The following is a 16457-nucleotide window of genomic DNA, read 5'->3' as shown; positions in this document are numbered from 1 at the left end:
AAGACTAAATTGGCTAATTGTCTGACCAAAAAATAATTGTCTAATTGTCAAAAGGTTTAGGACTAAATGGGTCAAATTTAAAAGTTTAGGACTGAATTGATATAAGTATAATAGGCTCAGGACTTTTTTGATAATTTCTCCTTACATCACGGCTAACATGTCATGCGATAGAAGCGTCACATGATATCCTTTCTCTTTGTAAACTACCGAGCAAAGTACCAGAGCAATCACTCAACTAATACTCGAGCTTCCGACATGCAGCCGAATCATATCTAGCTCACCTAACATAAAGAGGATCACATGTATCCCCATCCCAAAGGCAGCTGATCCACCACTGTACAGCGTTAAACTTACGTTTGACTCGGCCATTTCATGGAAAGATCGACGCTGTCCTGCACTACACATCCGCGTGAAATTAAATGCAATGCAGTAAATTCTTCAACTGCACCAGTGTACTAGTTCAAACACGCTCATGACCCTCTTCTTGATCCTATATAAGCTTCACCAATACCTTGCAATCTCTCACAAACCCCACTTCAGAATACTTGCCCAAAGTAATCTCAAATAGTGCATTTTAACCAAGTTATAGCGATGGAAAGTGGCAAGCTCATGCGAACTTTGGTGGGTTTGGCTATCGTGTTGGTGTTGAATGCTGGAAATTATGGGGTTGAGGCGCAAGCGCAGCCTCAAGTCCCATGTTTCTTCATACTTGGGGATTCGCTGCTGGACAACGGCAATAACAACGGGATCGCAGATTCATTGGCTAAAGCCAATTACAGGCCTTACGGGATCGACTTCCCTGCGGGTCCTACCGGGAGGTTCTCCAACGGGAAAACCGCAGTCGATGTGATCGGTAAGCTCCTTTTACATATATATGATATTGTATGGTGATGATACGTGATTATAGAGTGCAAATGATGGAGCAAGAGATCGTTGTGCGTTCATCATCCCACAGCTCAGCTTCTGGGCTTCAGCGACTACATCCCTCCATACGCGACGACCACGGGGAATGCTCTTCTCAAAGGAGTGAACTATGCATCTGCAGCTGCAGGAATCAGAGAAGAAACCGGACGTCAACTGGTAACTAATCTTCTTCATTTTGGACTTTGTTTGATTAAGCAATGCACATCTGCTCTATGAGATTTCCTAGACCGGGAAATCCTTTTCAGGAGCGGATTCATTTATATCGCTCACGACTGTGTTCTTAATTATTGGCTCAGGGAGGTAGGATTACCTTCTCGAGGCAGGTGCAGAACTACCGAAGCACGGTGTCGCAGCTGGTGAACATCCTCGGAGGCGAGAGCGCGGCGGCAGATCATCTGAGCAAATGTGTATTCGTGGTGGGCATGGGAAGCAACGACTACCTCAACAACTACTACATGCCCCAGTTCTACACGAGTGGTCGCCAGTACTCGCCGGAGCAATGGGCCAACATTCTCATTCAACTCTACGTCCAACAGCTAAGGGCGAGTTATTTTCCTAAGTTCAGACACTTCTCTACATTTAAATCTTCCCTGGCTATAACCAATTATTCGTTTGGATGTAGATTATGTACAACAACGGTGCAAGAAAGGTGGCTCTGCTCGGGCTAGGCCAGATCGGTTGCAGCCCGAGCGAGTTGGCTCGGAACAGCTCCGATGGTTCCACCTGCGTTCAGAGCATCAACGACGCCTGCCAAATATTCAACAACAAGCTCAAGTCCGTCGTCGATGACTTCAACAAGAACTACGCAAACGCGAAATTCACCTACATCAACTCTTACAATATCTTCCAAGACTTGCTCACCAAACCCTCATCTTATGGTGGGTATTTTTCGAGCCTGTATACCGTCTCAATAGCTTTCAACTAATTGTGTTCATCACCGCCGCTGCCGCCGTCTTCGTTTCGTGATTAGAGATGACTGATGCTCAGAGATTAAGATAACGTGGCCTTAAGTACATCTAGCAAATTATGAATTTGAACGAACTGATTCGCCCAATTTGAGGAAAATTAAATTATCAGCGACGGTAATTTATCTTGTCGTGATATTTTCAGGTTTGAAGGTCCTTAATACCGGATGCTGTGGAGTAGGCAGGAACAATGGCCAGATCACATGCCTCCCTCTTCAGAGCCCGTGCCAAAATAGAAAGGAGTACCTCTTCTGGGATGCTTTCCACCCAACCGAGGCTGCAAACAACATTGTTGGGCGGAGGTCCTACATGGCCGAGTCCAGCGCCGACGCTTACCCCTCCGACATCCGCCGCCTCGCCATGCTCTGAAAATCCCGGATAAATTCATCAGTTCCATATGCACTCTGAAGGCGGTTTTCAAATTAGGTCATATTTAGCTGAAATAGTCGTCGAGATTTTCTTCTTCTAACTTCTTTTTCTCTATCGGTATAATCGACAATTGCAAGGATGAAAAGAAGGCGAAGTTCCCTTTGCAGTTGTCTCTTTTATTGAATGTAATAGTGTTTCCAGAGTCTGAAAATGTATGGCGTGATGCAATTAAGTTACGGTACTTGTTTAATTCACTTCCAATTTAATGCTGTTACTTGATGCACTTAATGCATTATTGTGGTTGAGCTCTTGGAATTGATACCACTCTAACGGCCGCACCGAGACAGTGCTTTACTCCTGAATGTTCAATTAACTATTTTGCCTCAACGCATTTCGAGAAGAATTTACTAGCTCTGGTTCCAATATATCCTTTCGCCCCAACCACAATTCATCCGCCGAGTAGTATGTAGATTTTGTATGATCTATGTAGCCCGAATAGTGATGCCAAATTGTGTGTATATGTATATATATACATATAGAGAGATCATTAATATGTATTATTCACATTCTCCTATTTACTTATAGATTTCAAATAGTTTTTTTAGACTTACACTATTTTCACACTCTAATGGTTATACGGTTATAATACTCCTTAACTTATGGAGTTAATGAAAATAATCTTAACAGAACTAATCAATCAAAATTGCAAATGGAAAGGGTGAAAGTGGCTACTTATTGAAGATGCAAATGCCGCACATTGTAATGAAAATATACGATTGTCTGTATTAATCAAAACAATGATGTTTTATACCATCAGCTTATGTTATTTTCTAAACATTTTCATGCAAGTTTCATTTCCTCTCTTCTACTTATGAATTTGCTCAAACTAAACTCTAGAAAGGATTTTTGTAATGAGTTTGAACCTTATTGGTAATCTTTGTTAACTAACATATTTTAAATATAAATTTTAATCATAAAGGGTTCACAACTTTAACCAAAGGATCCTCCTAATGAAAACGCTATAGAATTGTATATTACAAGGAGTTATTAGAGATTGAACTTTAAAGAGACATTGTAAGTAAATATACTGAGTTAATATCAAATTAAAATCCCGATCACTAAATTTGTTAAAATACTCGAATGTTATATGATTCCCGTAAAATAAAAAACGAACATGTAAACTTGTCAGAGTTGAATACAAAAAAAAGAAAAAATAAATAAACAACAGTTTAGGAAAAGTTTATAGAAATCATTAGATCGATTGATATACATTTAACTTTTTTTTCTTTCATCGATCTTACCATTAATGAGTTCCCAATGAGAACTATTTTAGACAACTTTAAATTTTAGGTTAATACCACGAAAACCCTAAACTATTTTTTTGACCAAAACCCCAAACCGGTACACCGTGACACATTTACCCCAAACTATTTTTTTGACCAAAAAACCCCAAATCGTACACCCGTGATAATTTTACCCTGAACTATTTTTTTACCACCAAACCCCAAACCGGTATACTTGTGACAATTTTACCTCGATTACCACAAAAACCTTCAAATCAGATATATGTGACAATTTTACTTCCGAATTAAAATTTTAATATTATTTTTTATTTTTTGAATTTTTATTTATTTTTTATTCTTTTCTTTTCTTTTTTTCATCTTCAAACCTTAGGCCGCGGTCCGGTGACCGCCAAAGGTGGTATGTTTGGGATAAAATTGTCACAGGTGTACCAGTTTGGGGTTTTTTATGGTCAAAAAAATAGTTTGGGATAAATGTGTCACAAGTGTACCAGTTTAGGATTTTTCGTGGTATTAACCCTAAATTTTATGGTGGGTCTTAAAGCTTTTTGAAGAATAAAAATAGCGCGACCCTGGTTTATTGCGAAATAAGATCGTTAGAGAGAGCTAAATCCTTTCCAACCCCAAAGAAACATCTCCGAATATATGACCAACAAAAACAAAGAATCACACTTTTCCGATTTTGATTCAATGCATGATAATATGCAACACATAGTGAAGTCTCCATAGTACTTTTAGCTCGTTAGGGTTACCTAAATGATTTAAGAAGGGAAAATTATCAAATCAATCCTAAACCTATTGTATGGCGGCCAATTCAGTCCTAAACCTTTTAAGTTTGCTAATTTAGTCCTAAACCTTTTAAATTCTTGCCAATTGAGTCCTTTCGGCCAATTTTAGCCGACCGGCGCTGACGTGGCCGCCGGCCGACGCGGGCAGTCCGATCAACGCTAATGTGGCAATTTGTAATTATTTTTTTTCAATTTTTTAATCTTTTTTTTTCTTTTTCTTCTTTTTTTTTCTGCTGTCTCCCCGTTGGCCGGTCCGGGGTCCGGCGACCGGCAGCCGGCCAGAGGGGAGAAAGCAGAAAAAAAAAAAAAAAAAAAAGAAGAAAAAGATTTAAAAATTGCCATGTCAGCTTTGACCGGACGGCCGGCGGCTACGTCAGCACCGGCATGCCAAAATTGGCCAGAAGGACTTAATTGGCAAGAATTTAAAAGGTTTAGGACTGAATTGGCAAACTTAAAAGGTTTAGGACTGAATTGGCCGCCGTATAATAGGTTTAGGACTGATTTGACAATTTTCCCGATTTAAGAACAACAAATTGAGGTACGAAATTTCTGTGGCCTATCTACAAAAGTTACTAACGTGCATTGATCTCAGTGTATAATTGGTGCGCGAGAGACTGAATACTCTTGGTCGGGGCGGTTTGATTTTATTCCTTTTTTCTTAGGCCGGGATTGATTTTTATTCTTCCTCTATTTCTAGGCTTTCACATATTGTTTCGATTCTTTTAGGTGGTTTTAGTACTTATAAAATTAGATTGAGGGCATCTTGGGTTCCCTTAATTTCTTTTATGTTCCTTAATATTATTGTTTCGTAACACTAGTATACATTATTGCTCTGCTTTATAACGTATAAATATTTCAACCACTAACCCATTTTAATTAATCAAATATTCAGAATCCTTCTCTATCTACGATTTGAGTGTGCGCGACAAATTTGTAATTAACATAGGTTTTCTTCTCTTGGTATCATTGTTGTCAAAGAAAGCTAGGTTAATGGAGGAAAGGCAGAGTCCGACACCAATGGTTTTTGCAGCAATCGTCATGTTAACGAAGATGAAGGAAATGCAGCTGGCTCTTTGTGAAAAAGTCTTAAAAGAGTGTCTTGACAGTTCGATACATTTTAGTTCTGAGGCATGCAATAATCATCCCGCGGGTTGGGATGGGTACTTGATTCGCTGACATGGAGATCCCAACTACTTCCGACCCAATTGAACCGGGTGAAATTTGTAACGATTAAAGTATGTCACAAGTTTGAGCCCGTTATATGAGAGAGAGTGAGTGAGTGAGGGAGAGGATGAGAGCATCCCAAGCTCTCTCGAATCTCGAATCTAAGACCTACCATATGAGCTGTAGGACACATAGCGATTCTGTAAAGCTTCAAATATAGGCATTTCATCATAATCACGACAGTTGTTCGAGGGATCGAAATTCCATTGAAATTCTTTATTTTTCGAAAGATTATCTCTATTGACACCGTGGTAGCAGACTCCTAGGAGATAAGAATATGAAGAAGAGAAAATAACGTGATTTCTATACTTTCCATAATGAAAAGTACATGAGGTATTTATGAGGTATTTATGGGCTAACGAAACATTACAATATCAATTACAATTAATAAGGGATATGCACAGTCAAGAGAAATATATGCAAAAATCTTGTAGATACCTTATTACGTGACACATCAATGTGATCAATGGATAAAGATAACTTACCCTCCATAGATCCACATTAACAAGGAAATGAATCCTTATGACATTAGTAGAGCTATTTGGGTTGGTCTCAAGATTCACCTAAAGAAAGACCAATAATATAAAATACTTTACCTTTATAATATATTTTCATGCGCTAGACAATAGTATACTTTTAAGTCTTTATTCACATATTCGATTCACATACTCAAATTTGGCGACAACAGACAAAAATTCTTTCGTCCCTCGATCATAGATGTTCGTGTGACGTTCATGGATTTTCACGCAGCATCATCTTCGGGTGGGGAATTATTTGATTACGACATAACATTTGAAACGAAAACACATGACGTAGAATCCAAAACAAAAGCAAGAAAGATCCAAGAGATTTGTAATTTCTAATTAAAAACGATTACCCCATTTTCACGTTCTAATCGTATTTCCTTTATATAATCTCCCAATTCCAAGCTCTGCATATTCCTCCATGGCTTCTAAGATGGCGTTGCTCTTGTTGTCTTTCTTGGCCATCTCATGCTTCGGCAGAGTGGTCCATGGAGACCCCGTCGTGCCCTGCTACTTCATTTTTGGGGACTCGCTGGCCGACAATGGCAACAACAATAATCTTCAAACCTCGGCCAAAGTCAATTACGCGCCGTACGGGATCGACCTTCCCAGCATCGGGCCGTCGGGACGGTTCACCAATGCTCGAACCATGGTCGATTTCATCAGTCTGTCTCTCTCCCTCTCTCTCCCTCCACGTGCTTCGTTCGGTTAATTCTTTTTTCCTGGTTTCTCCTGCTTTGATCTTCTTTACGAGCCAAGGATTCTTGTCGAGTCAAGTGGTCACAATGATTTCATCTGTACTAAAATAAAGCGTGCATTGAATTTAAGATTCTAGAGATCATTAACTTCATTTCACGGTGTTAATTTACTGTGTGAAGTATATCGTTTCACTCAAGATGACATGCACACCGAATGACAGATCAACAGGCTTAAAGCATGACGCTTTCCATGCATTTACATAAGTATAATCCAACTCTACTTAACCTAGATAAGTAATAGGATTATTTTGTTAATGTTTCTTAGCAAATGGAAATAAGTGTTAGCGATTATGATCTTTTATTACTATCTCAATGCCTACAGGTCGTCCTCAAATGTGCCATGACCTAAAATATTGACACATTCATGTTCATGCATTTACAAGCTTTTGTGTATGTATGTGAAACTCTGTTGTTTTTTTCTGGATCATTGCCATTATGTTGTGGGATACTATGATCCACCCGCCTTAAATATGTATAATATGTATAGCAGTATCTTTAGATGCTGGTGCTTGCTTGAAAGATCGACTGTTTCTTGTTCCTTCAGCTCAATCCCTAGGGTTCACGGATCTCATTTTGCCTCACGCGACTGCGTCCGGGAACGATCTCCTGAGAGGCGTGAACTACGCATCGGGTGGATCGGGCATTCGTCCAGACACGGGATCGAACCTGGTACGACGAACCCGCTTCTATAACGATAACAATAACGCTGTGCACGCATATATCATCTTGTGCATGGCAGTCTGGAATCTCGAACTCTTTATAACAAGTAGCAATGTTTTCTTCCTCGACAATTTACAGGGCGCTCACATCAGCTTGGATGACCAGCTGCAAAATCACCAAAATGTGATCAAAGCCATCGTTGCTATAGTCGGAGAGGCTAAAGCCACGCAGCTGCTAAATAGCTGCTTGTACACCGTCGGATTGGGAAGCAACGACTACATCAACAACTACTTTATCAGCGGAAGCTCAACGAGTCAGAACACTCCGGAGCAGTATGCCTCGCTCCTCATCGACCAGTACTCCTCGCAATTAAAGGTAACAAAGAACCACACGCATGGCTTGATCCAACACTGTAACTAGGTCGTGCTTCGCGATTCCTTTTTTTGTTCTCGTGCGTTTTTGAAAACCCTAAATTCTCACGCAACTTTTCATCCCTTATACTTAGTTTATAATAACTTTAGTTTATATATCAAACTATATCTGCACCATTAAAAATGGTGGGTTCTAAATAAATTTTATCAGATCTGACGGTCAATATTCAATTCAGTATATGTATCAAATGCACGAAATGCTAGTTCCACCACATAAAGATGCAACGTACCTTCTTTTTTTTTTTTCTGTTTTTGGGATTTTTAGGCTCTACATGGTTTTGGAGCGAGAAAGATTGCATTGTTTGGGCTGGGGCAAATTGGATGCACCCCCTTTGCGATTGCATCAGGTGGGAAAAACGCATGCGTACAAGAGATGAACTCTGCAGCCAAACTCTTCAACGACAAGCTCTACCCACTCGTGGATCAGCTCAACAGCGCCTTCACCGGTGCCAAGTTCATTCTTGTGAACGTCATGGGAATGTCGGCAAGTTCGACAAACGGTACATCACGTTCAGCCGACGATCTGCTGTTTCATTTTCGATTTTGCCAATGAGTCCAGATCGACAGAAGTGTTCTTTTTCATTGACGATTTTTTTCTTTTTATAGCGATCACGGTACTAGGAACCTCGTGCTGCCCGACGGGTCAGACCGGGCTGTGCATGCCGAACTCCACGCCGTGCCCTGATCGGAGTACATATGCGTTTTTCGATGGATTCCATCCGACGGAAGTCGTCAATCAAGGACTTGCAGGAAGAGCGTACCACGCAAGTTCCACGACAGATACTTATCCTACTGATATCTCCCACCTGGTGACATCCTAGATCAAGGAGATTGTGATTTTCTTTCTTTTCAGAACAAGTGTTGTCCATTACCATTTGGCTGACCCTTTGTCATCACTTGACTTAGGCATTTGACAGAATGAATAATTGAGTTTACGTGTATTCCATCACTTCGTTTGTTCGTGCCACAAAAAAACATGAACTGATTGATCTGCTCCCTGTTTCCATGAGGGGAAACGATTAAGGTGAAAGACCTTGATAGGAAATTAAATGTGAATTGCAAGCAAACTAAGAAGAGAAACTATATGTGTGCAAAAAATATGTTGAAGAAATTAGAAGAGGAAGAGATTACTGGAATTAACACTGTTTTAGGAACTACGTTAAGCTCAGTAAATTTAATTTACCATATTTAATTACATGATACACGTAGTTATAGTTAAAACCACGACACTTGTGGAATAATGACCACCTAATAGGTTTTGTAATAAAATGGCCCGCTCCACTTGGATCAAGCTCCTAAAAGAAATATTAAAACGACCATACATATTTGTAACATTTGAAGGCGGATCTTACTTATAAATCTAAAAAGAGTCTCTCCTATCCGTTGTGAAATTTGAGGTATCGTTGACGCTTTTCTCAACATGAAGATAAGCAATGGACAAGAACATCTTCTTTTTTTGTATGCTTTCAGATTTTATACTTGCTTCATCGTGAAATTATATATTCCCCATTCTTTAATGAATAGACAGATTTACTTATGTTGCTCTTATGTTAAGATTAAGGAAAGTGTCCTGAACTCCCACACTAATTTTTGAAGTAGGGTGGTTTCTAAGGTTCTTGGAAGTATTATTCTTTAAACTCCAATAGAACTTTTTATACCGGAAATATCATGGTGGATGCATAAAAAAATGTCATTCAAATGAAAAATTTTAGAAATTCAAATTCAAGAATTACCTGTACAAATTTATGCTTGTCAATAAAATCGGCAAACAGTGACAATGACTTATAAATTATAGTTTTCTTTAGATCTTATTCACATTCATAAATTATTCGAAATTTAGAAAATCGATTAAATATGTCGAAGTGAGATACACTTCGCATGTGTCATGCAATCACTCACGTTCAAGTAGTACCCACTATGTTAAAGCTTCATTGTTTCATGGAAAATAAATTATTTGGAAAATATTTTCTTAAAAATAGTAGCTTATATCACTTGAAATAATTAATCAATGAAAAATGCTTTCACTGATTATAACTATTTATTCCAAAACATTTTCGTGGACTATTTATGTTTAAACATTTTTGTAAGCGATACAAGCAATCATTTTTTAAGAAAATATTTTTCGAATCATTCATTTGCACGAAACAAATGGAGCTTAAAATATGCGTTTTTATGTTTTCTCCTACGGGTGGCCAATCGAATTGAGTGGACTGTAATTGCAAGATGATCTTCAATCAATCAAGTCATAGATATACACATAAATGAAAAGGTCCGCGTTAAGCATATATCCTCCACGTAATTACAAAATGGATTCTTCCAATTTTGACCAAATTAATATGACACTCTGGAAATATTAGTACCATGGGATGATATGGATCCCATGTGAGATTCATATGATCTATGTATGAATGTGAGTACCCTTGATGCTGATAGAGTTGTTTGAGCTGGATCCATCACAAGATCCACATTAATTAACAATAAGATAATTAATGAAATAATCAAAGCCGGCCATAAACCCTAAAATCTGATGTCATTGCACGAGTGAAAGTTAGAGGCGCGTATTAGTGATATGTTGTAACGTATTGTGCATGTGTAATCTCACATCTCACCTCTCTTCCCTCTCCCTAGACTCTATATAATATGCAAGTATGGCCTTCAATTTGTTCTCATCTATATATCAATTATTTAGGGTTTCTATTGCCTTATGTCCTTTGTAATTCTTCCTTCCATGGCCACCGATGAAATGCTGGTGGTGTTCACGATATTGGCCATCTCAAGCTTTCTCAATGTGGCCCATGGGAACCCTATAGTCCCTTGCCATTTCATTTTTTGAGACCCATTAGCTGGTAATGGTAACAACAACATGCTCAACACCACCGCGAAAGCCAATTTCCCGCCCTACGGGGTCGACCTCCCCGGCGTCGGGTTGTCGGGACGGTTCACCAATGGTCGAGCCATGGTTTATTTCATTGGTCTCTCTCTCTCTTCAAATGCCTTTCTTTGCGGTGCAGTTTCTTTTCCTAATTTACGTTATTTCCACATTCTTATGATGTTTTTGCTTGATTCTTTTTCTTCATTTGGTCCAAGTTTTTTCTGCAGAGTTGCGTGATCATACGGATTCAATCTATGAAACACAACATGCAAACGAAACTTGAAGTCTTATGATCGATTAGTGTTAAAATACGTGTCTTTGGTCGAATGAAGATGCTTCTCGAATTTTTTTTCAGCTCAATCCCTCGGCTTTGCGGATTTTATTTTGCCCCAAAGCAACCGCGAGCAGGTCTGACTTACCGAGAGGCGTGAACTACGCATCGGCTTCATCTGGCGCCGGCATCCGCGCAACACGGGGTTCGAACCTGGTAACAAACGATGACGTCGTGCAAGTAGATATGCTGTAAATGTTCGTATCGGAAACTCTTGAAGCATTTTTGTGGCAAATAATGTCTGTTTTATTCACAGGGTGATCAGATCAGCCTCAATAAGCAGCTCGAGAATCACCGGAATGTGATCAATTCCATCAATTCTTCTCTCGGAGATCCGAACGAGACCACGCAGCTGTTGAACAGCTGCTTGTACAGCATCGGAGTGGGAAACAACGACTACATCAACGATTACTTCGCCTCCGGGAACAGAAGCGGCGAGTACACTCTGGAACAGCTCGCCTCGCTTCTTATCAACGAATACACCTTTCAACTACAGGTAAAAACAGTGAAGTTTTGGTCATTTTCGTGGAGTTCTTTGTGTCCCAAACTAGTTGATGATCGGTCCGTATCATACATAAGTCGTGAGCAGACCGACAGGCCATTCATTCCGGTGCTTGCTACGTAAAATTTCCAGTTCTCTCGATCCAAATTGAGGGCAATGAACTATGATTCCCGACATGAGTCTGTGCGTGCGATTCAATCGTTTTTCCCTTTGGCTCTTTAGACTTTGCACGGCTACAGAGCGAGGTAAATCGCGCTGTTCAGAGCAGGGCCGGTAGGCTGCATGCCCTTCGCGATCACAAAAATCCGGCAACAACATGTGCGGGGACCAAATGAATGGCGCGGTGCAGATCTTCAATGACAAGCTCAAGCAACTCGTCGATGAGCTCAACGGACGATTACCCAAAGCCAAGTTCATATACGTGAACACGACTGCCATGTCGCCGGGGACGATCTCCCCCAATGGTACAGTAGCTACTCATCGGAGAAATGTGCAAGTACATATTCTGGACAAAGTTTATAAGCTTCATTTTTTACTGCCTTTTTTTTCTGATTTTCTTCTTCTTCTTTCGGTAAATTTGCCATAGCACTTTGTGTTTCTGTGATCGGCCATCATGGTTTAGTTTTTCTTGCTCTTTCAGACAAATTTCTATCCCATATCCTAACGTGACCATATTTGAAAATTTTCAATTGGGGTTCCTTTTCTGTGTGCTAGTAAAGTTTTTAAAAAATGTGAATTAAAATTACAATTTATTTAGGTTTCGAAGTTATTAATATATACACTAAATTACCTACTATTGTGAATTAACCAACTTTTGTTGAATTAAATTACCAAGTTTGGATTACCTCTTTGCTTGCCTCGATTGGCAACCTCCCTACCACTTACCAACAGTTTTGAGAGATTATTGACCAAAATTAGCATCATTCATCACCAACTTTTCTCTCATTATATTACAATCTAACCACGAGTTAAAATCTCTCATTTAGACTTTAATTTAAGTTTTTTACATAATATCCCTGACTTTTTCGGCTTTACAAACTTCTATTATTTCTTAATAGCGCCTTCAATTACCTAACTTTTCTTAGAAATTTGCCAATCCTAATTGAAGTCGATCACCAACTTTTCTCCTATTGAACTACCTAAACGGCTTCACAGTCCAGTACACCAAAATCCATGAGGAATTAGACCGCATCTACATGCTTACATTCAACATATTCATAACTGTACCTACACAATTCCAAAACAAAAACAAACCATCCAAATGAACATTTATTACTCTAATTCGACTCCTGCGTTTCATAGGAAGGGCGCAATTTTCTTCATCTCGGTTCGCTTGATGCCGATCGCCAAGGCCTTGCCGTGCTGCTTCCAGTAGTCGGCCTGCGGGTGGATCCACTCCGGCTCCTCGATCTCTAGCCTCGAGACCTTGACGGCATCGGTCGATGTGTTGTACTTGTTGTCCCTCTTTTGGACCAGGTCTGGCCTCACCCTCCCGAGATTCACGCCCTGGGGCGACACCATCAGGGCCGGCACACCCAGTGGCAGCTTGTCGCCTGAGCTCCACCGCGAAAAAAAATGTTCGCCCAATGTAAACATCCGACCAGGCATTTTCCAGCGTTAGACTTAGTTCAAATGACAAAAGTTCATTGTCTAAATTACCTCTGTCAACTTGCCATGTGCACCAAAATTTGCCATAAGTCTTGGCCAGATTCTCAAGCTCTGGCTTTTCTACCATTTCAGGGACCCGAGGATTGACCCATAGACCAGATTTGATCTGCAAAGTATAGTAAAGATTATCTCAAGAAACGACGAACGCCTCCGGAAAAAAGACTAGTAAAATGACATACGACCTCGTAAGCATGGGAATGCCAGAGCTTCTGCTCGTCCGGAGGAAGAGCTTCAAATATCTTGTCCGACACTATGTACTCCACTCCTGCACAGTACATATGTATTTCAATATAAATATATAAGCATCGTTTTCATTCGAATTTACCAATGCAAAGAAGTTGGTAAGTTACCAAATATAACATATCTAGACACGAGTACAACAGTACACTCTCTGGCAGCGACAAAATAACGATTGCCTGCGCCGCGCACCCGATTCAGGTGAGCTCAACTAGAACCGGATTGAGGTCGGTCCTAGGTGCACACCATACTAGAACCCTAGGTAGTCGAATCCACGGGCCGACACCAAATTTTTTATTTTATTTCGAAAGTGGGTAATTTCACGATTGGGAGAAATGAAGATTAAGTAAAAGTTTAGCCTCAAATCTTTCTAAAACAAAATTCTCGATCTTGCACCAACCACGTCTCACCTTTCAGATTTAAAGAATAGGGGAAATCTAGTCCATCTAGGCAAAGACATAGTTATATCGTATGATTGACATGATGACCGCAATCAATCATTTCAATCCCAATGAAAATCCTTGTGAATTTGCAAAGTTTCTGAGAATTCGTTCATTAATTAAATTCGGTGAGCAGCCCAACCGGTTCATGCAAAGAGGAACACAAAATTGATGAAACCGCGTAGACCATACCGATTAAGCGGCCGGAGGCTGAGTCGGTGTCGTAGACGGCGCACTGGAGGAAGTCCTGGTTGAGGCGGGCGACGAAGTGGTGGGTCTCAATCTGGCGGCCGAGGTCGTGGGCGTAGAGGGCGAAGGTGCAGACGTGCTGGTTCATCTGCTTCACCGGCTTCAGCGACTGCAGCATCGCCGCCCCCGTGTCCAGCAGCATCTGCCCCCACCGTCATCCGCTTCCCCGGCGCCTTCTCCCCCTCCGCCGCCGTCGGCGGCATTGGCCCCGGTGGCCGGTCGCTTGACGCCATTTCTTCCTTTTTCTACTCCTCTTCTCTCGCTCTCTCTCTCTCTTTCGGTGAAAAGCGACGACCGGTGACTGATGAGATTTCGACGGCTGAAGAAGAGGTGGCGGAAGTTTATAGAGAGAGGAGTAGAGGGTGGTGAACGTGGGGGGTTCGAGGGACGGCCACGCCGCCGTGCATGGCGGTGGTGAGGTGGCTACGTGGGATGATATTGAGGGATGGTCTTTGGAGTTATCAAGAAGCTTTCGCTGTGAAATGAATGATAGCGATACAACTTTGGGCAGGCTACCCCACGACAAGGAGCTGCACACCTCTGCACTTCCCCTTCTTTCTCTTCTTTCAATAATTTTTTTAAAATTTTAGAATGCGTTTATTTCATGTAAAATGAACAATGTGGAAAATATTTTCTAAAATTACTTGTATTGCTTACAAAAATGAATCAACGAAAGATATATTCATCGTCTACGAAAATGGGTACATAAATTATTGTCGATAATGAAAATATTTTTCATTAACTAATTATTTGAAGAGATATAAATGATTATTTTTAAGAAAATATTTTTAAAAATATTTATTTTTCACGAGACAAATAAAGCTTTACTTTACGAAACACTATCTGCTTTAATTGGAAGCACGTTCAATCAAGGAACATTGTCTAGATGCAATCAATGAAAGGGTTTTGCTAGTAGGGAAATGAAAGCAAGACGGTACGGTTACTTATATGAAAATCTAAGTAGTACCGACACCGATATCAACACGCGACATGACACGCCGACGTGTCATTTCTCAAAAATAGAAAACTTCGACACGTTGAGACACGTTGTATATTAAATATATATTTTTATATATACATGATAAATTATCAATTTTATAATTATTTCAATCAAATTAATTTGATTCAAATCTATAAATAAATAAATAATAATAAAAAGAGTGTCGGACGAGTGTCGGTATCCGACACATGTCCGACACAACACGAACACATGTCCGACACAACACGAAGGCCCCCAGAGAGTGTCCATGCTCCCTAGGTGAGAGTAACGGTCTAAGTGTACGCCACATAGTTTCCCAAGGAAACCGGGTGACTTGTTTACCCGGTTCCTTGGGAAAATCATAAATCCCACTTGGTGGGTTTGCAAGCCCAACCGAGTGGGATTTCTCCTATTAGACAAAAAAAAAAAAAATCGGCCAAAATAGCAATAAGGGAATAGAAAAGGAACTTATTACATCATCAATGTTAGATATTTTTACATTAAGTGCCAAAAAAATTATCTAAACATCTTTATCTCAAGAGAAAATAAATGTTGGATTACTATTAATGGCAGCACCGTTGCAAAACATATTAAACTTGTAGTTATTTAATCAACAACTTGTCTATTTCACTGAGAAAATAGAAAAAAAAATTTAGCAACCCCAAAATTGAAAGAGCCAGGGTTAGTGAACCGAGCTTTTTTTACCCAAAAGTTAGCGTTCCAAATCGATGATTTGAGTCAATTCATCAAAATTAAAAACTTAACAATGGGTTATTTTACCACTTAAGTAAAAGTTCGTTCATTTGTTTTCATTTGAAAAGCGAGGATAGTTTTGTCCAGTATGTAATCTATGCAATTTTTTTTTTTTGGATATTTGGCTGAGAGTATTCTAAGGGAAAACATTTTTAATGCCATTGAAAGGAACTACAGAAAAAAAAATTCTAAACTCAATATTTCAGTATCTTGTCATTTCATAATAAAATAATAATTCCCCGTTAATTTGCTTTTCAATATCTCTAAAAATCTCTTTGACTTTCCCAAGTTCCAGTTGCCAAATCCTCATAAATGGGATTCTGTGGTCATTGTAGCACCGTTATCTGTGGTAAATAACGGTACCGTCAAATGAGCAGGACCCTAGCTAGTATAATAGTTTTTGGGGCAATGTGAAAGTAATAAGTATAATATGAGCGTCAAATTATTGAAGGAATTGACCCAATAATAATTTATAATTATTT

The 16457-nt window shown here is 39.7% G+C and overlaps 2 protein-coding genes and 1 pseudogene across 2 annotated transcripts; 2 read left to right on the top strand and 1 right to left on the bottom strand.

Annotated features, from left to right (window-relative positions):
* The first annotated feature begins 513 nt into the window (after positions 1 to 513).
* LOC115682056 (GDSL esterase/lipase At5g45670-like) lies at positions 514 to 2546 on the top strand. Its single transcript, XM_030606192.2, has 5 exons — positions 514 to 853; positions 956 to 1080; positions 1221 to 1466; positions 1547 to 1802; positions 2035 to 2546. The coding sequence occupies exons 1-5, from the start codon at positions 592 to 594 to the stop codon at positions 2256 to 2258; spliced, it is 1113 nt and encodes a 370-aa protein (XP_030462052.2). The 5' UTR covers positions 514 to 591; the 3' UTR covers positions 2259 to 2546.
* Positions 2547 to 6528: 3982 nt separating this feature from the next.
* Positions 6529 to 11898, top strand: LOC115682085 (GDSL esterase/lipase At1g29670-like). The gene is made up of 8 exons (XM_056319808.1): positions 6529 to 6760; positions 7398 to 7522; positions 7652 to 7888; positions 8210 to 8444; positions 8551 to 8753; positions 11172 to 11303; positions 11404 to 11643; positions 11872 to 11898. Exons 1-8 carry the CDS (start codon positions 6529 to 6531, stop codon positions 11896 to 11898), a joined length of 1431 nt encoding a protein of 476 aa, XP_056175783.1.
* A 923-nt stretch (positions 11899 to 12821) lies between these two features.
* On the bottom strand, positions 12822 to 14476 carry LOC115682116 (oil body-associated protein 2B-like; annotated as a pseudogene).
* Between the last annotated feature and the right edge of the window lie 1981 nt (positions 14477 to 16457).

Source organism: Syzygium oleosum, unplaced genomic scaffold (genome assembly GCF_021117445.2).
Source record: "Syzygium oleosum isolate NSW1041296 unplaced genomic scaffold, Sole_v2.1 Sole_v2.18, whole genome shotgun sequence".
Lineage (NCBI taxonomy): Eukaryota > Viridiplantae > Streptophyta > Magnoliopsida > Myrtales > Myrtaceae > Syzygium > Syzygium oleosum.
This window is presented reverse-complemented; position numbering and strand designations above follow the sequence as displayed.